We start from the raw sequence: 23,298 nt of genomic DNA on the forward strand, positions 1-23,298 counted from the left end.
ACTGTGGTAAAAAGAAGGGTCTTTGCCTCCCTAAGAGGCAGTTACTGTTGCTGCTTTCTCATGTGCCCTTGTTTAAAGTGTGTGTGTGTGTGTGTGTGTGCGCTGTTTTACTTGACTTTTTTATTTTTAATTCACTTAATAGATTTTGGGTGTTCATCCACATCAGTACGTTAGGGTGTTCTCGTTTGTGTTAACGGCTACGTAGCAGCTCATCATGTTAACCAGTTCCCTGATGGTGGGAATCACTGTTTTTTGTCGCCAACATTACTGCAACGAATATTCTTAATGTATATAAAATTCCACACCAGCAGGCCTATATCTGTGAGATAAATCCTGGGAAGTTGCTGAGTTAAAGGATATGTGAATTAAAAATGTTTTAGTTTGGAGGACAAATTGTCATTCATAAAGATTATATTAATTTTGATTCCCATCAAAAATGTATGGGAGAGCCGATTTCCTACATACTGGCCAACTCAAGTGTTACTAAACCTTTTTGGTCTTTGCCATGTACATAACCCAGGGAAACTGATTTTATTCCACTTCTTATTGTTATCCTTAGAATATTTCTATCTTACATACGTTATCAGCTCTTTGCAATCTTGAATAATCTCATATTTTCATTGACTATGTTCCTTAACTTTTAGGAGCATTCTATTTTCTGATGTTCTTTTCCATTGACATTTGCTTGACAGACCATACAGCCCAAGTTCCAACATGGAAAGTACACGCACCCTTTTATGCATCTTTGCGTTGTTTTCCCTCTCAGTTACTTCCATGTCGTAGTGCTCTGTCATTGTCCTCAATGGGCAGAATCTGTTTTTGTAATTTGTTTTATACTAGTTGGGATTCCCTGGTAGCTCAGCTGGTAAAGAATCCGCTTGCAATGCGGGAGATCTAGGTTCGATCCCTGAGTCGGGAAGATCCCCTGGGGAAGGGAAAGGGTACTCACTCCCATATTCTGGCCTGCAGAATTCCATAAATATTTTAACAAATATGGCCAGTGTTTGTTACTGTATATAAATGACTCATTGTGAGTACTCCAACCCAGCCTGTTTGCTAGTTCTGGCTTTTACCTTGTCAGAGATGCTAACACAAATTCACTTAAAGATATCAATAAGATGTTATGACTTATTTCCTAGTAGCCCCAGAGAGAGCCTTTCTGGGTCTGCTCTGCAGGCTGCATGAGTTAAGTGGGAAGAATCTCTTAAAAGATGGCTGTCTTGGGTAACGAAGAAGCTCAGGGACTTAGCTGAGCCAATGGAGTGCCCTGCAGAGCCGAGGCCATGAGATCCAGACAGCTGTGCAGGGAGGTCTAGTTCTTAATCAGACGGTCATGTGCGCTCCTCCAGGGAACAGGATGAGAAAAGTAGAGTGGGCAGTGACATTGTTAGCCAGGCTGAAGATTGAGGGGGGCAGGTGTGAGGGGATTCAGGTAAGTGGCTTAGAATCAAACCATTGAAAGTCATTGCCAGGGTATGAATTATTTTGATACTTTAGGTACTTTGGAAATTTGGGATTGTTGATCAGGTAAGAGACACAGTGAGCTAGAAAGTACTGACTCAGAATCGAAATAATTCCTTTATTAAAATGGCATTTCTAACCATGCGATAGAGGTCTGCTATGTACAGTTGTACAGTGTATTATACACTACGCCAAAGCACCTGGCTGAGGTGGCAAGGGGTGACTAAACACCAGCCTGTGTTCTAATCGCCAAGGCATGCACCCAGAGTGCCTGGAGGAAAGGGTGCCTTTTGGTAATTCACCTGCTCATTCAAATGCTCAGGGTAGGCAAGCAGAGGCTTTGTTCCATTTATCTCATGTCATGGACTTTATGTGAAGAACATTCTCTGATCTGTTTTTAAAATCCTGGGATTAAAATGTAATAATATTTTCTGGTCCAAAAATTGCATTCAGCAGGAAATGATTACAACCAGTCTTAGTTCAGTTCACTTTTATGAAATGAGAATAGGAAAGAAGAGAACGTAAGTATTTGGCTTTGAAAGAGTAGACTCTTATGAAAAACAAGTCTTGGACATTTGTGTCCTCTTTTCTTTTTAAGACTCTGTTCTCATCCATATTGTTTTCTCTTTTGAGAACAGTGACAGCAGAGTGCATTGGGCCTTAGAAGAATGTCTTTTCAGCCTTTATTGAATTATCTCCATCCCAACAGTGTGACGAAACTCTTCCTGTTATTAATTGCATTCTCATTTGGCCAAAGGGTTAGCCATTCTGAAAAGTGATTTGAATGTCTATATCCTTTCCAGGCCTAAGCATCTCTCTGGTATTTTGATAAATAAACATTTTTATGGATTGATTTGGCTTACATTTAGTGGCATAAATTACAAGAGAGTCTACATAAGGCCTTCATACTCTCCCTTTCTTTTCCCTTCTCTCTCTCTCTCTCTCTGTATAAAATGTTCCAAATCACATAGCTCTGGAGGTCTGTAGGCCACATTAGCCTGAAATGTGAGTTTGGTTCAGCTCACTCACTGTTGTGACTTGACACACAGTGTTGTTTTTAAATGCATTTAGATAAGAGTTGTGCTTCTTAGTTAGTCACTGTTCTAACCATTCCCTTTTGTCTTGTATCTGGTATATTTTAACTGTGTTACCTTGGTAGGTTTTTAAGTTTGCAATTTAAAATCCTTAGTAGGATGTAAGTTTGCCATCCTTGCTTTACATTTAGGATTCCCTGTGATCATAGAGTTAAAAGCAGGAAACCAGAAGATAGAATAAAATTCTGCCCCTGAGAGTTATTTAGAGACGATTTTACATTGAATAAATAATATTTTTACTTCCAGTTTTGAAATGTTCTTAAATATTATCATTTCACACTGATATCATACCCCAAGTATTCCTCATATTGAATTGCCATTAACCTGGATTGGGCCTTATAGCAAGATAAACATCAGGTTGGTAGACAGAATTAGAATACTGTATCAAGGTTTAGAGTACCAAGGGTCAGTAGTAGCCCAGTCACTTCCAGCCAGAATATACACAAACAGTGAGGTCAAGACAAGTCATAGGTCAGCGCAAGGTAGACAGACTAGAAAATTGTAATAGCCTCCAGGGCTCATGGGAAAAGGAGAACCCAGATTCTGGGCCTCTAAGGACACCAGGAAATACACGAACACGAAAGGGATGAGATCAGAGTTGGCAGAAAAGGAGGCTGGAACTGAGCAAGGCAGCTAAGTGTTGGGGGCCTACAGTCCAGACAAAGGGACTAAGGGTCCTTGATAAGGAAACAGATCACCGGGGGAGTCAGTACAGGGCACGGTATCAAAGAAAGGAGTCTGCCACAGAGCAGCCTCGTTTGTTTAGATTTTTCTTTTTAATTAATAGACATTTTTAAAAAGAGCAGATTTAGGTTTACAGAAAACTTGAGCCTATAGTGCAGAGATTTTTTGATATGCCCAGCCCCTGAAGCTGCCATTTTTAACATATTGTGTATTTGTGTGTTATATCAGTTACAGCTGATGAACCAATGTTAACACATTCAGTTCAGTTCAGTCGCTCAGTCGTGTCCGACTTTGCCACCCCATGAACCGCAGCACGCCAGGCCTCCCTGTCCGTCACCAACTCCCAGAGTCCACCCAAACCCATGTCCATTGAGTCAGTGATGCCATCCAACCATCTCATCCTCTGCCATCCCCTTCTCCCACTGCCCTCAATCTTTCCCAGCATCAGGGCCTTAAAGTCCATCATTTCCATTAGAACTTAGTCTTTGTATTATACTGTTCTATGGGGCGTTTTGGTGGTAAAATATATGTAACATGAAACCTATCATGGCAGCTTTTTTTCAGCCTACAGTTCAGTGGCATCAGGTGCGTTCATCTTGTTGTACAGCCATCATGACTGTCCTCTCTCACACCTCGTCATTATCCCACACTGAAACTATACCCATTAAATGTGCCCCTTCCCACTCCTAACTCCTGGTAACCACTGTTCACTCTGTTAGATACCTCATATAAGTAGAATTATACAATACTTGTCCTTTTGTGTCTGGCTTATTTCATTTAGCACAGTGTCTTCAAGGTCCATGCTGTAGCATGTATCCAAATTTCATTCCTCTTGAAGGCTGAATATTATTCCATTGCCTATATATACCACATTTTGTTTATCCATTCAGCCATCAACAAACACCACCTAAGAGCACTAATGCTACTAATGGACTTTGGTGTACAAATATGTTTTTAACTCCTGCTTTCAGTTCACAACTAGAAGTGGAACTGCTGAATCAAATGGTCTGTGGGTGTTTGATGCATAATGTCAGGTATCCACCAGTGTAATATAAAGAATAGTTTCATTGATCTGAAAATCTACTTCAGCTCTTCGTCCCTCCCCATCTTTGTCTCTGCTTAAATTTTAAAAGGTTCCTTCTGTGAAGATTCAATTACTATTTATACGTCTCTTAATATGGAACTTTCAGGTAAAGAAGAGTAGAATCCCTGGGATTAATAGAATTAGTGAAATTGGGGAGCAAGGGAGTCAGAAAGCAAGAAATTCTGATAGATTATTTTTCATCCCTTAGGCTTTTGATTGTGAAACTTACCTATACAATAAACACACGGGTAACAAATATAGAGCTTTAGAATGCATGGGTTTCAAATAAGATGTTTTTTGGGGAGATAGTTTTATAATTTACCTGTTTATTTCATAGAGCTGTATTAATCATCTGCTGTATGTCAAGCCTTGAGCTAGATGCTTTCTGTGAAACTTAAGATGCCATTCATGCAAGTCAGAGGTGATGTTAGGATTTCCACCTTTTGCATTGACTGAGCAACCCCTTCACAGTTGTTCCCCAAGAATTGTGTTGCGAAAGATGTCTGTTATGTAACTACACTTGCACTAAGCTTTTTTCAGTTCACTCTCGATAGCTTTTGAGCCCCCATTATAATTTTCAGGGAGTCCGCGTGTTCTCGGCCTCTTGATAGGAGAGCTGACTGGTCAGCTTTCTGACTCAGAGGCACTGTCCTTGTGCCCGGTGCTGTGCGAGGTGCTCTGGGTGGCTGTTTTCCAGACTTGCCTTGCTCGGATTACCATTTCTCTGTCTTCTCCAGTGGCTTGCTGACCTAGGCTTTTCCGCTGTTCTTCCTTTGTGCTGGTGCCCCATTAAAATGTAGGTGGGAAAAAAGAGCAAGCATTCACTGAGATACAGTGTGAAGAAGACGGGGTTCTGCGCTTCAGGGGGCTGTGCGTGTGATAGCAGTGGTCTCCGCGTCTTGGATTGTTTTCTCCTGTGGGGAGGAGCACGCCTTGTGATACTTTATTCATTCATTTTTATGTATGGTCTGCATAACGTCCATATGTACATTACTAGTGAAACCTAGTCTCACTCCCCTTCATTGTTTAGACAAAAGTTCATTTAAAATAAAAATTACAAGAGTTTGCATCCTGGAGCGCATGCTTCTTACTCTGAAAACCTGGACTGGGACAGCCAGCTGTAATATTTCTTTGCTGAGCGTAACAGCTAACCACTGTACACAACTGTAGCATTGATTCTGTAGGTAAAGCTGAGGATTCTAACAGCTTTATCTAGACTTAGACTTCTAACAGCTTTAAATAGACAGGTAGCTTTAATTAGAGGAGAGGCCTAGCATCTATTCTGTACTCACTGTGCTACTCAAGTGAGTAGCTGTTGCACTTTTCCCTTTGCTAACCATGTGTTTGTTTTCTTTATCTGTAAATTAAGTTCATTTGTATCATTTTTTTAGATTCCACATATAAGTGATATATGATGTTTGTCTTTCTCTATCTGACTTACTTTACTTAATATGATATCTCCAGATCCATTCATGTTGCTTCAAATGACATTGTATCATTCTTTTTTTTTATGGCTGAGTAATATTCCATTGTGTGTATATACTGTATCTTCTTCATCCATTCATCTGTTGATGGACACTTAGGGTGCTTCTATATCTTGACTGTTGTTAATAGTGCTGCTATTGGCTTGTATATATCTTTTTGAATTAGAACAACTAATATTCTTCAGACACCCTGTGAGTGTTTGTATTCCCAGACTCTGACCATTGACTGGGTATGATACTGCCTAATGATTCATTTAGTATCCGTAGTCCACATTTCCTGCTGGTTTTGCTGGATACTTTTTAAGCACTTTAGTTCCGTGTGTCTGCACCATCAGCAGCTTGTGACTCTTAATACAAAGCCAAATAAAATCCATGAACAACAATCCACTAAAGGTACTTTAATGGTACAAACTTTTATATGAATCATTAACAGGATCCTCTCTATGTAGTTGCTCTTTGGGGTCTGGAGGGGCAGACAGTCAGGAGATGAAAGAATAAGTTGCATTTAGTGTTTCCAGTGTTCCAAAGCTTGGATATAAATGAAAGATGATCATTTCTATTTAATTTATCTGGCTAGATTCCTGTGCCTAATGGCTGCATATATACCATAAACACTGTGAAGAAGCAACCATGGAAACACTTGTTTTCTTGTTGGGCTAAATTTACTCTGGGTTGAATATTAGCACAGTGCCTGGCAGTACTTTAAAAGCAAAAATAGCTTAAGCGTGACTCACTCTGAGTCATTTACTGCTAGTGGGGCTATACTGCCTAGAGCTTGACATTGAACGAGTTGGCAGCCTGTATTGCTACATTTTTTCTAGGAACTCTGAACACATTTCATTCTTGTGAATTCGCTTGTGCAAGATATTAAATAGAGTAATATGTTTATTTTGTTTCAAAGTCAAATGAATTTGAGAATGGTGAAACTAAAGTATTTTTCTTGGGCTTTCTGGAAAAGCCAGATTCTCAGAATTCTCTTGTGGTTAAGGACTTACTTTATTTTATAAAGAATTAATCAGATGTCATGGAGATTTTGTTTTAGATGCTTGGTCTTTTCTGATCAAAAACATCAGACTGCCATGAAACCCACTGCAAAAACAAGCCTAAGCTTTACTACCAAGTCTGATTCATTAATTTTCCAACATTACCTGACAAGATGGATTGTGCCATTCAGACAGCTTTTTCTTTTACGTTTTCTTACCACTTCTTTAAGAAAAAAAGTACATTGAGGCACGCAGCATAGCTTGCCTTGGGTTTAGTTGGGTGTATGACTGTAAACTTCTCTCTTATTATAAAGGTTATATAATGGGACGTTCATTGGTTTTGAAAGGCAGACCAAACCCACCCACAGGATTTCTATTGGCCCTTTAAATGCATTGCGTGTCTTTCCCTGGGTAACCCCTGTGGTTGAGGAAGGAGTGAGTGGCTTTTTGGCTGACTGCAGGAAAGCCTCCGAAGGTTCCAGCTGATCTCATCTGGGCTGGGGTCAGAAACAGCTAGGAATCGAAAAGTGCATATATGAGGATGGTTTTCCCTTGATGTAGCAATCTTTAGCATGTTTTTGTGTTTAGTTTCTGGAGTTGCCTAACAATATAATTTCAATTGAAGCTTAGTTTCAGCTCTTTTATTATAATATGAACTGTGGAAGAAGAGGATTTTTTTTTTTTTTTCTATTTAAGGGCACTATCATTTTGCAGTAGAATTCAGTGATTTGTATGGAAAGACAGCCTAAAACCAAAATGAGCCTAAGCTAATGCTTGATATTATTTTGAAATTGTTTTACCATAAAATTCTTACATGAAGAGATGTAACTCTGGCAGAGAATTTCAACATAGTTGCATAAATGGTGTTTCATATTACAACTTGTTCTCTGCTTGACTTCATTGAAATTAATAAAAGGACTCTTTCAGAAGGATCTGGTGAGTTAGCATCATTATTTAAAAAAAAAAAAAGGAAAGGACTTACTCATAATGTATCCTGTGTTGCTAAGTTTTCAAAGTTAGCTATCTCGACCACACCCAAAAAACCCTTTCATAAGACTGAAATCCACTTATTCATTTATGCTGGCTTAGAATTTTCTTCCCAGTAAAATAAAAAGTAGAAGAGCTGAGATCGATGTGAAGTTTCCCTGAGATATAGGATGGTTTCATGAAGAACTAACATTTGGAAATTGAGTTGCTGCCAAATCTTGAATGTAATATGTGGTTCCTTATTCTGTGGTTAAAGAGATCCTGTAAAGCTGGGCTTTCTGATTTGGGCCTGCTGGGTGTTAAAAATATCCCAAGGTGCTTTCTGTACCCCCAAAGGGGTACCATCACCCTGCTGTAGATCTAGAAGAAAGGGTGCCAGTCCAGGTATAGCCTTCGCTTGTGTCTGAGTCATGTGGTCTCTCTTCTGCTACATTTTGGCAGCATGTAAATGAGTTAGTAATTTGTATGGCTTGAAAATTAACAAGTTTTAGTTAACCAGCCTTTTCTGGGTTGCAAACTGAGGGGGCCTGTTGTAAATGGGACTCAGCATAGCCTATTAGCCACTCTGTTATGCAGTTACGTAGATGTGCTTTGTCCATAGAAATGTATTAATTAAAACAACATAAAGACTTCACACAGGGCCTAGCACAAAGTAGGCACTTAATAAAAGCTCATTAAATCTGAATTTATTTATGTGGCAAATATTACAGCCTATTTGATCCACAAAGCTTTGTTCTTTTCTTTTCATTCATTCCTGTTCTCAAAACGTTTAAGAACTCTTATTATATGCCAGAAACTATGAGATATTTGAGAAAAAAATTAGTAAGTCTTCAAGAAGTATATTCTTAACTTGGAAAGGCAAGTTATTAAGTACATTAGTCATATGCTTTCTTTTTTTCTTTCTTTTTAAGTTTGGTTACAAGGTTTTGTTACCTTGCAGTTAACTTAAACAAACACAGTGACAGTCATTGCCCTTCTTTGCGCACTTCCTGTGTAGCCAGCTCTGTTCAAGGTGCTGTGAGCTGGGTAGTCGTATCATCTCCATTTTACAGAAGGCGATATGGAGCCTCACAGAAGTTGAGCAACTCGTCCAACTTCATATTCATGATTCAAACCCAGGAAATCTGGCTGCAGAGTCCATGCCCTTAGCCATTACGTAAACTGCCCCTTGGTGACTGCCTTTGTTGAGGAAAAAGAAAGGACTCTTTAAAAGTAGGAGAAAAGGGGGAAGTCAACACACCAGTGATAATATGATCTTTTTTGTGAGACATGAGTTGTTGTTTTTTTTAATTAATGATAATTTTGGAGTTCTATTGCTGAAATGAAGTGGCCTCATAAGTGGGCTACATCTTTGAGAGAGACTGATCGCATATCCAGCATATCTTAGGCCATGTGTGCTGATCCCTAAAAGGAGCAGAGTCTGAAAACTTTATGTTCTTTTACATTACCTCAGAGACAAAAACCAGCTCTTAAACCAGTGCTGGGTTCTGGAAACAACCTGGCTAACAGTGAAGCCTCTTCCGTCAACGGAAGGCAGAGCCACCCCTCATCTTGTGGCTCTTTTAAGCTCTCTGACATCCTCTTTCTTGCCCTTTCAAATCTATTCATTTCAAACCCTCCGATTGTTTTTTTAATAGTCAACACTATTAAACAGTTATTCAGAGCCCCACAGCTCTTGTTTCTTCCTTGGCTTTGTCCAAGTTCCTGAGAGCTTCAGAAGGGGAGGAAGAGTTCACCCTGTTCCCACATCCAGTCTTCAGCCAGCATCTCCCTGCAATGCAGGGTCTAAAGGTACAGTGAGTGAAGATGCTTCTCCAGGGAGGTCCCTGATAGTTTATTTGTTCTTATTGTGCATTTGGGTACATTTGTTTTTATTTAGTAAGATGCTCCCTTTTTTATTTCTTGGTTCATTTTTACAGGAAAGTATTCTCTTAACATTGGGAGCAGATTACACTTATTTGCTGAACAGAGTTGTTTGCACAGATGCTCGAGTTTTCACTTCAGGCAGCACTGCTTTTGGCAGTTGTAAACAAATTATCATATTTTTTTGGTAAGGTATAAAATAACACACTTTAACTCGAGGTTGAATGCATTTCCCAGTACAGTATTAGCGTTTTCTTATTCTTCACGTGATGATTTCTAAAAGATGATTTTTTAATAGAGTTGTTAGTTTTTAATCCAAGTATATCCTTCTGTCCAAATTGCCCCCACTCAGCACCCACCTATGTAGCACTTTATTGGCACTTTTGAGTCAATGCAACCTTTATATTTATTTGTAAAAAAGAATACATAAACTTCCTTCAAGACAACCAGAATCAAGCATTTCGTCCTGAGCTTTTCCTTGGCACATTAAACTGATATATTGGGAGTCAAGATCCTGTACTTGGGAAATAAAGGCAGTCCTACCCCAGGTGCATTATCATTTTTGACTAAATATTCTTGTGGCCCAGTCTCTGTGTGCTCTTTCTTTTAAACATGTCCAATCCTGACATTTTAAAATAACATTTTATAAATTTGCCAGGAAGGCAAGGTGACCATACAATTATCAGATGGTAAATTCTAATCATGGGACATTCGCGTGGGTCTTTTGTAATTGAAGACAGTGCATCCATTGTAATTGAAGATAGTGCAAATGAGGACATGGGGTGGCCGGAAACAGAGGATAGAGAGGTGAACAGCTGCTCTGTGCTGTGTCCCCTCGACCCCGACCAATGCCTGTAGCTGGAATCAGTTCTAGATCTTACCCTCGATGCTTGGGGACCTTGAGGGTTTGGGAAGCCAGTTTAGGCCTTGCAGGCAACTCTCGATTAGTGTTTTTCTAGGTTTTCACTTTCTGACTTCTGGAGAAAGGAATGCCACTTGTCGGAGAGGGAGTAGGAATGAATCTTGAGAATAAGAGTATGGTTTTGGAAGTGGAGTTGAGGTGGGTATGTATAAAAGAGGGAGAAGCAGAGGAATAGACGCAAATGGGGGAGAAACTTTGGGGAGGAAGACAGTGGAGAGGAAGAGACAACTTTCTCCCCACTTGCTCCTCCCTGTTTGACAATCTGGTTGTTTCTGCTTTCTCCCTTAGCTTCCTCTTTTCCCTGCCCCTTCGATGGCACTGCCCTCCAAGACTTGTTCTCTCCTCCTTCTCCCTCATCTGTTTGTGTCCTCTCAATCCCCTGTCTCCAGCCCACTCATCCACCTCCATCAGCTTCCTGTTAGTGGCCCTGCCCCACTTTGCAGAGGGGTCCACCTGAGAGTGCCATGGTCACAGCCAGGCTGGTGCAGCTGGAGTCACTTAGGATCTGTTTTCTTAGAATCAGCCTTGACAACCCAGCAAGCATAACCAGCCTTTCAGGTTCCCTTCAAGTCAGAATGAAACCCTGTGCTCATTTTTGTCCATCTTCCAGTAAGCTTGGACAGTCTCCAGATCTGAGACACAAGATAGGAGAGGACCTGCCGTGTCCTAGACATTAGTGTGGGGTTCTCGTTAATGGCATCCTCATTGGTCGTGTGGAGAACAGTGAGGGAGCTTGGGGGTTTTCCCGCATCTGTGCTGCTCCAACAGGGCAAGTCACACAGCTGACAAGCAGCTGACCTGGATGCCAGTTCAGTCTCTGCCCCTCCAGAGCTGGTGCTTTGCTGCCTGCTGAATAACTGGTCAAAGGTTTACTTACTCTATTTAGAATTCAGGAAAGCTTTTATTAACATCTTTTAAGCTGTAGCATTAACTCTTGGTGTTGAATGATGTCTACACAAATAGATTGCAATTAATATTAAGAATCAGAAAGTCTTTTACTGGGCTCGTAAAACTTCTTTAGTATTTGCAAATCAGGTTAAGTTTTAATTAGAATTTCTTGATATTCAATCCTTTTTAAAATTACTTTTCTAACTATGCAAATGTTTATGTCATAGAAAATTGAAATAATACAAAAGACAAAAGATAAAAATCACCTCTAGTCGCACCACATAGTAATAGCTTCTATATTTCCATAGTCTATTTTCTTATAAAACATATCCTTGCAACATTGGGATCAGTTTTGTGTTCTGATTATTTCCCTCACTATAGTGTGAGTTCATAAAGTATCTGAAAATATGATTTTAAATTGATATCTAATATTACATTTATGTAGCATGATTTTCCTCTTTGAGTCATTACTCTCTATTAATATTCACTCACGAGTAGTCTATCAGTGGATGATAACTGATATTATCAGTTTAATAGTTTAAAAGTAATATCTTTTTCTTTGCACTGAGTCTGAAATATCAAAAATTTACCATTTTCAGGTCATTTCTTTGTTGTTTTTAATTTACATATTAGAAAGATTAGTAGTATATTTTTCAAGTAGAAGTTGTTTTCTAAAAATTACTTCAGTAGTTGAAACAAGTGATTGGTGTTTCGTTTTGGTAAAAATTTACTCATTTTGAAAATGTTTTGTTACATTTATTCAACCAGCAGACTTTTATTAAATCCCTCCCAGTACAAGGTGCTAGTTGCTGAGAAGAAGCATGCTTTCTGCCGTAATTCACACAGGTAACATATATAAGCATAATTTTATATTTAATACAAATATAATAGTAATATAACAGAAATAAATACAAAAATAAAGCTGTAAGAAGTGTTCATGAAGAACATGAAGGAAAAGCGGTTAATTCTGGTTGGTAGAAGACTTCCTGGAAGAGTTGACATTTGAGCTGGGCCTTGAGGCGTGGGTAGAATTTCACTTGAGGTGGCAGTTGAAGGACCTGTGAAGCAAGGGCATAAAACATAGAACCACAGAGGCCTGAGAGCACGTGTCACATTTGAGGAAGTCACGTCTCCCAGGTGGGCTGGTGTTTTATGTGCCAGCATCGTGGGGTCAGGTGTAATGGGAGTGAGACAGAGGGCAGTAGTAGCATCAAAGCTAGAGCAAGAAGGGATCAAACAGTTGATGATCGGTTAGTGTGTGTCTGGGGGCTCAGATGGTAACGCGTCTGCCTGCAATGCAGGAGACCTGGGTTCAGTCCCTGGGTCAGGAACATCCCCTGGAGAAGGAAATGGCAACCCACTCCAGAATTCTTGCCTGGAAAATTCCATGGATGGAGGATCCTGGTAGGCTACAGTCCATGGGATCACCAAGAGTCGGACACGACTGAGCAACTTCCCTGGTAGTGTGTGTCTGACTGTGCTACGTTCCTTCTCATTCATAGATGGTCTCATTTGATTTATGTAACAATTTTGTGAGCTGTTAATATCACCACTTTGGAAGATGGAAATAAAAAGCTCAAGAAGCCTAAGTGATTTCCCCCAAAATCACAAAGCTTTATCAGAGGCAGGACCAAAACTCAAACCTAGGCCTGAAGGTCATGCTTTTTCCCCACTACAAGTGTAGAGAGTCGTAAAAACCACTTTCCAGTGTTTGGATTATTGTGTAGGTAGTGCCTTTGTTTTTTTTTTTGAATGGAGTGTAGTTGCTTTACTATGTTATGTTAGTTTCTACTGTACAGCAAAGTGCCTCAGCCATACATGCACGTGTCCCATCTTTTTTGGATTTCCTTCCCACTCAAGTCACCACAGAGCACCAAGCAGAGTTCCCTGTGCTATTCAGTAGGTTCTCACTAGTTCTATCTTTTCTACATAGTGTCAATAGTGTGTGTGTGTCAATCCCGATCTTCCAGTTCATCCCACCACCACCCCCCTTGCCCCTTTGATATCTTTTTTTTTTTGTATGAGTGATATTATCTGACTAATGAAGGTACTTCTAGTGGCAGAGCAAAGAAGAATTGAAAAAGGATATTGCAAGAAGTGAGACAAGATGGAAGACTCTTGCAGAAATCCAAGCAGGACATGGAGAAACTGAGCTACTGCAGAAGTGGTAGGAATGGAAGAGAAAGAGGTGGAAGAGGCGTAGAACAGAAGCCCTTAGTAGACTGATGATCTGAAGGCAGTTAGGAGGTCTAGATTAATCGTCCCAACTTTTTAAAAATCACGTACTCTTTTTTTGTTTGCTTTACTTTAAACAAAATCCCATGTATTTGGAAATTAAATGTCCAGTTTTAAATGATGGTTATATGGTTGTGTCTAATAAGCCATAACAAGGAAACTTAGAAAGTATTTGTAATAGAATAAAAATGAAAAGAGAATTTACCAGAATTTGTTGCATACAGCTGAAGCTGCTTAATGCAATTAAATACAATGTGGAGTCTTGAATATAGTTTGAAAGCTAATAATAGTCACTAGCATAAAATTTGGAGAAGGCAATGGCACTGCCTGGAAACTCCCATGGACAGAGAAGCCTGGCAGTCCATGGGGTCGCGAAGAATCGGACACGGGACACGACTGAGCGACTTCACTTTCACTTTTCACTTTCATGCATTGGAGAAGGAAATGGCAACCCACTCCAGTGTTCTTGCCTGGAGAATCCCAGGGACGGGGGAGCCTGGTGGGCTGCCGTCTGTGGGGTCGCACAGAATTGGACACGACTGAAGCGACTTAGCAACAGCAGCAGCATAAAATTTTGTGAAATTTGAACAAAATCTGTACTTTAGTTAATGATACTGTATGACTTGTTAATTTCCTGGTTTTTTTACAATATAATATTTCTTTATATTCTCAGAATTGAATTAGTTTCACTCCTCATTCAGAAAGAACTTTTATAATCACTAAGATTATACATTTTCTAGACATTTAGCAGTAATGCTAGATGCCAAAATACATGAAGCTATATAAAAGTTTTGAGTGAATATAAATTAGAAAGAAGTCTAGCATTCTGTTCATGAGAAGTCAAACAAGTGGACTCAAAATGTCATAATTTTTTTAGTTAGGCAAAAATTCATACATTTTCTAAAATATGCATATTATACATACTATATACATGCTGCTGCTGCTGCTGCTAAGTCGCTTCAGTCGTGTCCGACTCTGTGCGACCCCACAGCCGGCAGCCCACCAGGCTTCCCTGTCCCTGGGATTCTCCAGGCAAGAATACTGGAGTGGGTTGCCATTTCCTTCTCCAATGCATGAAAGTGAAAAGTGAAAGTGAAATCGCTCAGTCATGTCCGACTCTTCACGACCCCATGGACTGCAGCCCACCAGGCTCCTCCGTCCATGGGATTTTCCAGGCAAGAGTACTGGAGTGGGGTGCCATTGTCTTCTCCGTACTATATACATATATGTATACAAAAGCTTTTTAACTTGGCTCGGTAAAGGCTTGAGAAAGAGCAACAATAACAAAAAGAGACAGAGAAATTGGAAGACATAAACTAAGTGAAACGGGAGCACTTAATATGAAATAGAAAAAGTAAAAATCACATACCCTTAATAAATACTTTTGAGCATGAATCCAATATGAAAGTTTTCGTATTTAATCCCTTCTCCTGTGGATTTTTCCTGTGAATACTCATTTTAGGGATTACTGGAATTAATGAAGAAGAATGGGTGTTCTGGGAGGTTGGCAGGAAAAAAGAGTAGAATTGAATTAGAGTTGGTTTTGGACATGATGGGTCCAAGATACCTGAAGCAGTGCAGTCGTTTGAAGATGCTTCATACAAAGTTGGAAGTGAGTCCTAAAGATTATAGAAGGAAAACGATACCAAGCTTATGTTGGTTGTTTTAATGTTTTATCATTTGATTCTCAACTAAATACTTACAGCATTTTGAAAATGTTAATACTTGGCAGTCTAAATTAAAGAGTGAGTATTCTTAAAATAAATCTTTTGTATAGCCTAAAACATGAAAGTCTTTTAGATTGTAGTTCATTCACCTGTTTAGATGTCTTAGAATATTCAGAGGTATCAGCCCTAAACAGGTCTTCCAAAGCAAGAGATTCTCCAAAGCTCAGAGTGTCTTACAAATGGCTTGTTTTTCAGTGACTTTCTCAAAACTCTAATTTTCATTTCCTTCTGGCCAACCCTCCGTTACTGAGTTAATACCTATAAAACCTAACCCAGAATACTTTCAATTTACTGAGACCCTACAATTATATGATTAAAGGCACAAATGCTGGTTGATGTTTTTGGTTTGGTTCAGTTCAGTTTGATTTTATTTTAATTAAGGGTACTTCAGCCCACAAAATCTTTTATCTTGATATTCAAACCATGTTTCCCTTTGGGGAAGTAGGGATGAGAAACAGCTGTAGTTCCTCTATATTTCATGAAGCTCAATTAACTTTCTTCCTTTTGTCTATTTTCTGTTCAGTGTCAGTATCCGTATCCTTGACAAATATTTATTGAATGCCCAAGGAATAGTAGCACTGTTGTAAGCTGAGCACATGTTGATGTGGAAAAGCACCTTTTCTCTTTTATTGCTTACTGGATAAAAGGCCCAAAGAACTATGTCAGGTTCACAAAATGAGTCTTTCGTGCAAAATAGATTCTCAGAACAAGTACCTGAAAATGGAAACCTTCCTATTGGACAAAATGACAAAGCAAAATCAAATCTACAGGTCCCTGTAATCTTGCCCCTCTCTCTCTTCGACGGCAGGGGGCAGCGGCATAAGATATGAATGGTTGCTACCCCTTCTGTTCCCTGCGCCCTGTACACAGCAGCCACAGCTAGCTGCGTGGACAGCAAGCTTTTGAGGCTGAAATGGAAGATCAAGGCCTTGAACAAAATCACAGATTAGATCAGTGGTTGATAAAAATTACAATATCTGATTTTACATCTAACACGTATTAGCCTGATCTCTTGTTTTTAGGTCTTCCAGAGATTTGAGGAAACAAATATTTGGGACTGTTAGTCATAGAGTAAACCTCATGGTCTCAGGATGTTTACAGTTGTCTCACAGGTAGTAGCAGGATGAGCCGGTAGACAGGAAGTGCTGTGCCGCATAGTAAGGAGTTAGTAAATGTGAACGAATGATTGCTGACATCCCTTCAGGATAACAACTTGTTTTGGTAGCTTTTCAGTGAGTTCACAGTCTGTGGCTGCCATGTCTTTGGCCAGCGTGCAACAGTACAATAATTCCAAGAGCAAAAAGTCTCTTAAGACTTCATTCTGGTTCTGCCATTTTAGTATTTTGAGTACTCAGAGACTGACCTCTTTCAGACCTTTCTCATTCCCTGAAACAGTCTGTATTTCTTTTTGTGTTGCCACAGAACTCCAATCATACTCATCCTGACACTTTTGTACACTGTAGGTCACGCCCAGTAGTGAATAATGAGATGTTGTAAGCAGCAATCCAGTTGTAAAAGGTTGTGACCAGCATTTTATTAAAAAAAGAAAAGATACAGAATAGGGTAGATTAGAAAATACCACAGAGTGAATCAGGTATAGAAAGAGTTGTGTTTCATAAAACTTCTGTTTCACTTAAACTTGTTTGTTTATCCTGGGTTGCAGTATACAATGTATTTCTTACTTTAGGTCATAATTAAAAATTTTTTTCTTGAAAAATGCTTTGTTGTAGTATAAACCATATCACAATGTAATTGTTTTATAAGTCCATCCCCTCTGCTAGACTGTACACCTCTTGAAAAAAAGGAATCACATTTTCTTTGTCTCTTAATTTCTAATAGCTAGAATAGATTTGCCTAACACAGTAAGTGTTTGTGGAATGAATGAAAGAACTGAAATCTACTTAACTTCTCTGAACCTCATATTTTTCCTAAATTAGAATGTCACCCACCAGATCTCACAGTGTTCATGTGTAGAGTGGTTGAGATATGGATGTGAAAGTGCTTTATTGTAAGGATGATGTGCAGAATAAGGATTATCATCCAGCATAAATTTTGTTATTGTTGCTGGGCAGATGAGCTTCAGAAACTCTTAAACCCTTAAATCAGTGGTCTAAAGATGACTTATTTATTGCAGTACTATTAATAGTACTGTATTATCCCTTTTTAGGTTACAAGTTAGGAGACAGTCTTGAAAAATTAAGTATGTGCTTTTTATTTTTCATTTTTACATTTTAAATTATGGAACAGTTAATTATAGAACATACAAAGTAGACACAGTATAAGATGGACTGCTGTGTACTCAGCTCCACCTTCTACCAACAGGTAGCAACTCAGAGCCAAGTTTCATCTGTGTCCTCTCCTATCTCCTGCTTCCTGCGTTACTGTGAAGCATTTCTTTTCTTCTCTCCCACTCTTCTCTCTCCCCCGACCCTCTTCCCTCTTTTGCTTACCTTTCCAAGTATGTAGAAATATTCTTAACATTCTTTTAAGATATAATCACTAGTGCCAAGCAAGGTAGGTTGGGAATTTAGACTAAAGTAATACAATGCTGTGTGTGAATGAGCTATTCTATGACAGGAACTAGCAGGTAAACAAGATATTTTATTTCCCAAGATTTTCATATGATGGTGACCAACTCCATTGCAAAACAATGATCACATTCCAGAGTCGTAAGTAGCTCTGGAGGCTTAGTTACACAATCACCAACTCTGTCATCTTCCTCAGAAATGTGACCTTACAGAAAAGTAAAGAGTCTGAAGTATGACAGGTCACTTTTTAAGCTTTTTGAAGTTTGTTTTCTATCATGTAAGAATCCTCAAGCTTTTGACCTCTAGCTAGGCAAGAAAAAGTATCTGACTGAAACTTTTGAAATACTGTAAAACTATAATAAACTCCACTTTAAGACTATAGCCCCAGGCTGTAATATGTCACTCAGAAGTTAAAATCTACTTGGAAGAAAAAAATTTTAAGTATCACTTGTATTATGAATTTATAGTAATCTTTTTTTGATTTTCATAATTTTGTGATTTGGGCCTTAATGTGATAAATATATAGATCCAAATAATTTGAAACCCTAAAGATACTTAATTCTGCCAAATTTTACTTATTTAGAATTTTTCTTCCTTAAAGTCAAATGTAGAGATTTTTTTGATTTTGAACAAGGTATTGCTAAGTTTTACCCACTGCAACAATTGAATAGTCCAAAACTGTGCATTTCTCAACTTAGTAAAAACCAATTGTTATTAATCTAACACTGCAAATTACCAGGGGTCTTTCTCCTTTGATCTCATTCTGCACAAACTACTCCATTTGACGAGTAGTGTCTCGTGTTGACTTCTATTTCCCTTCAACCCAATTATAAACTCAATATTGATGACATTTCACCATTTTAGACCCTGACTTTATGTCCGTTTAATCCTGCCTCTCAGTGTAAACTGGAGTTAATTTTAGCCAGGTGAACACACTTCTTCATGGCCTCTCTGGGTGCCACTCTAACTCTTTCCCTGCTGTCTGATCACAGCACAACTCTTGTTCATCAAGGCCACTTCCCCCCATTCCTCTTCTCTAACTTATGTTCTGCCAATCCTGCAGGACCCATTTCAAGTCCTACCTTTTCAAATAAGCCTTCCCTGGTAATATCTGTCTTCCTGGCTATTTTTATTTTTTGAGGGAAGAAGTATGACTTTATTTGGAAAGCTGACAGACTGAGAAGATGGCAGACTAATGTCTCAAAATAACCATTTTATTGGGATCTGGTTTCTGGCTGTTTTTAGTTCTTGGTTTCCTGTGTCAGGTATGTTTGCCTTTGAATATAATTTGAAAATTTCCCCCTAACTATAAAAGTAATATACGCTTCATGTAAAATTATTTCATAGGATATTTGAAAGTGAAAAGATTGCTCCTGGCTTCCCAATTCCAATCTGCAGAGATAACCACCATTATGTGTCTTTACTGTCATATTTCTGCATATAAGCAATATATATTCTTGCATATAAGCAAGAATATACATGGCACATATTACACACATACATGTTTATACACATGGAGATAGCTATAGATTTAGATATATTTTACACACATACACCATCTTATAACTTTCTTTTTCCATCTGATGATGTATCTTGGAAATTTGTCCATGTCAGTGAATATAAGTGATTTCATTTAAACATGTCTCTTTATTGTGTTAAAATGTGGTATACATATATATCTCATCTTCCTTCGCAGAAGGAAAATGGAAACTCTTCAAGGGCAGGATAATTACATATTCCTTCTCTTTTCTCTTTCCTTCTTCTCGCTTATTCTTTGGTCCTTGTGCATTTATTGCGTGTTTCACACTTTATGCTGTGGGAAATCAAAGATGTTTACTTCTCATAATCCCTAAGGGGTCAGGATCTAGTAGATAAGAATCTACATTTATTCTTAGAACTGTAACACAGGAAGAAATTGAGAAGTGTCACCAATTTTTGTTACTGGAAATATGGCTGATTAAGTTATTTGAACAGTTTTCTTGCTGAAAATGTTGTTGAATATGTACAAGAAAACATCCTCAGAGGAGCGAAGTCCTGAAACTCTTAAGGAACTGTAAGGAAAAACAAGAGTTCAGAGAAGCTTAGACAGAAAAAGCTTTTGACAAAATTCAGCACCTATTTATGATAAAAACCCTCCAGAAAGTGGGCATAGAGGTGCATATTTCCAACATAATAAAGGCCATATATGACAAACCTACAGCTAGCATCATACTCCATGGTGAAAAGCTGAAAGCATTCCCTCTAAGATCAGGAACAAGACAAGGATGTCCACTCTCACCACTTTTGTTCAACATAGTTTTGGAAGTCCTAGCTACAGCAGTCAGAGAAGAAAAAGAAGGGAATCCAAATTGGAAAAGAAGAAGTTAAGCTGTCACTGTTTGCAGATGACATTATACATAGAAGATCCTAAAGCTGCTACCAGGAAACTGCTAGTACTCATCAGCGAACTTGGTAAAGTTGCAGGTTCCAAAATTAATACACAGAAATCTGTTGCATTTCTATACATTAACAACAAAAGATCAGAAAGAGAAATTCAAGAAGCAGTTCCATTTACCATTGCATCAAAAGGAATGAAAATTCAGAACTAACGCTGCTTTTCCCTTGAGGGCATTTGCTGCTGCTAAGTCACTTCAGTCATGTCCGACCCTATGTGACCCCATAGACGGCAACCCACCAGGCTCCCCCGTCCCTGGGATTCTCCAGGCAAGAACACTGGAGTGGGTTGCCATTTCCTTCTCCAATGCATGAAAGTTAAAAGTGAAAGGGAAGTCACTCAGTCGTGTCTGACTCTTAGCGACCCCATGGACTGCAGCCTACCAGGCTCCTCCGTCCATGGGATTTGCCAAGCAAGAGTACTGGAGTGGGGTGCCATTGCCTTCTCCTGCAGGCACATTTGGACTTTGCCTGCATTGGGTAGTAACACTACATAGAAAGCTAGTAAATGATTAATATTAAGATTAGCATAATGATTTGGGGGTGGTGCAGAGTTTCTGGGGTACTCAGAATCCTCTGTTTATGGACCTGGTGGGAGCTCAGTAGGGTAATTTATTTTCTAAACTAGGCATTTTTGTTTTGTGTACTTTTCTGTGTACGTGTTAAAATTTAAAACAAAAAGTTAGATGTTAGAGATAACAATAATATCTCACACATATGTGCATTATATAAATGTATATGTGCATGTGTGTCTATGTTCTATGAGTAGAATGTGTAATATATAAATTCCACATATTGATAAGATACAGAAATTTTAAAATACATGTGTTTGGGAATGCAGAAGTTTATGTGTGTTTCATATACACAAAAAAAGATGTGAAAGAGTATTCAACTACTGAGGACAGCCTTATTTTAAAAAACAGATTAAAAAGGATGGCTTCTGTTCCTGCCCTTAGATTAAAAAAAGTGTTCTTCCACCAGGTTCCATACCATTTGGCACAGTACCTTTTTTTTTTGTTTAAATGTCTTGTTCCTTTGCTAGACTGTAAGCTCTTAAAGGGAACAAGACAATTTTTATCTTTATATTTCTTGTATCTAATTAATCCTCATATATAGAATAGGATCTATAAATGCTAGTAAAAAATGAATGAATAAATGTACCTTTAAAAGAATTTAGGACTGTAGGTATCCAGTAGATACAGTGTCTCTTTAGAGTCTCTCTTTATGCTTTTGAGTATTATTTTGTATCTGGCACAGCAGCGGGTGTAAAGTTGGCACAGTGAATACAGGTTGATTTGAATTTAACTGACACTTTGTGGAACCTGTAGGCAAATGTGGAGTCCACCATGTGGTGCCCCTCTTGATCCCAGAAAGCAGAAAAATGCAAATACTCTCTGAAAATTAAACTAAGAAATGAACGTCTAAGTGATTAAAGTCAAGAAAGGCAACGTGATCTTATGAGACATAAGGACTCTGGGCACAGAGATTTGACTAACCTGATTGATGGTACTGACATCTTTAAAATACACAAACATAGAAAAATGCTCAGGAGAGCATTTTCTCTCTCTCCAAAACAGAAGAAAAGAAAAACTCTTAATGAAATTGTCACGATACCTAACAAAGCACTGTCTGACCAATAGCACCTGCCAGGTGGAGGCAAGCATCCAACCTGTGGTGGCAGGTGGATAGCCCTGTGGTACAGAGCTGCAGAGCCTCATGCCATTCTGCACTGGAATCCTGCGTAATTAACGCCACTTGTCCTGCTTGTGTGTGCACCAAGCTCCCCTCTGGTGATGTGCCTTCCCAAGGAGATAATGCACCATCAGGCTGATGCAGAGTCATCACAGTCAGACTGATGCAGCGTCAGTATGCCTGATTCTTCTGTTGTTCACTGTAAATAATAAAGTCGCCTTCTTTTTTTTTTGTATACATCAGTGTCTTGTGAGTTTTGTTAGCATGAGTCTGCATTCCTGGGTCCAGTCAGTGAGATCGGGTATCAGAGTCTGCAAGGCTCATCAAGGTAAATACTACCTTGTGGGCATCTGTTGGAGCGGACTGCTGGATTTCCCAGGTGATGCCCATCCGTGTCATCTTGCTCCATGTTCCCTTTCCATTCCACACCTCACCAGAAAAGGTCTTCCCAGAAGTAGTATGTTAGGACATCTTAATAATGTGTGCATTTTAGCTGACGAGTACCAAATAATACTGTGTCAATGATAGTAGACCCTTATCCTCTGGGTGAGTATTATTGGTTTGGTGAATTTCACACCCATTTGGGTAAATGGAATGTATGATGTTATGTAGATGCCACATGCTGAGAACCCCCAACAACTCATTTCCAGTTCTGGCTTCACAGCCCCTTGCGGCTTCACTTCTGGCTCCCATCTCATTGTCAGCATCGATCCTGGTGTCATACTCAAGTCACTTCCTAACCTGGGTCTCTCTTGCAGCAGTGAAACCCAAAGAAGATGGAGGACACAATGAGTTCGACAAGATTAAGGATAAGGATGGAAGTAGAGCAGGCAATGAACGAGGTTATAGAATTTTTTTTTTTCTTCCATTCTCATCTTTCTCTTTCCTCCAAACAGTCCCAGTAGCATTTGAAAGGGTTTCAAAATTCCACACACTGCTATGGAAAAAATAAAGCACAAGTTCTCAACGCCATGTTCTGCTTACCTATAACGGAATGTAAACCAGATTTCAATAAATCATTAACAGCAGTACCTTGTCCAAAAGGATATCAGAGTAGATAACAGGGCAAAACTCACTACAACTCTCAAGTGTATCCTGGAATTTTTAAAAAATTGATTCTTGTATTACATAAGTACACTATCAGGTAGGACTTTGGTAAATGGAAATTTTTTCTCTTTCTCTCCTATTCCTCCCCTGTCACCCCAACTTCCAACCAGAATAATTGATCACTAC

At 39.0% G+C, this 23,298-nt stretch overlaps 1 protein-coding gene across 8 annotated transcripts in view; it reads left to right on the plus strand.

Annotated features, from left to right (window-relative positions):
• NSMCE2 (NSE2 (MMS21) homolog, SMC5-SMC6 complex SUMO ligase) overlaps window positions 1-23,298 on the plus strand; it is a 237,179-nt gene that overhangs the window by 100,955 nt on the left and 112,926 nt on the right. The window contains exon 5 of one of the 8 annotated variants that reach the window (XM_025265489.3): window positions 22,014-22,302. The exons of 5 other annotated variants lie outside the window; for them this stretch is intronic. In XM_025265489.3, coding sequence (XP_025121274.1) covers window positions 22,014-22,204 — 191 coding nt within the window. In that variant the 3' untranslated portion in view covers window positions 22,205-22,302. Of the gene's footprint in view, window positions 1-22,013; window positions 22,303-22,823; window positions 22,908-23,298 lie in introns of those variants that run through there. 2 more of the 8 variants (XM_025265484.3, XM_025265485.3) reach the window with 2 other exon arrangements.

Source organism: Bubalus bubalis, chromosome 15, assembly GCF_019923935.1.
Source record: "Bubalus bubalis isolate 160015118507 breed Murrah chromosome 15, NDDB_SH_1, whole genome shotgun sequence".
Lineage (NCBI taxonomy): Eukaryota > Metazoa > Chordata > Mammalia > Artiodactyla > Bovidae > Bubalus > Bubalus bubalis.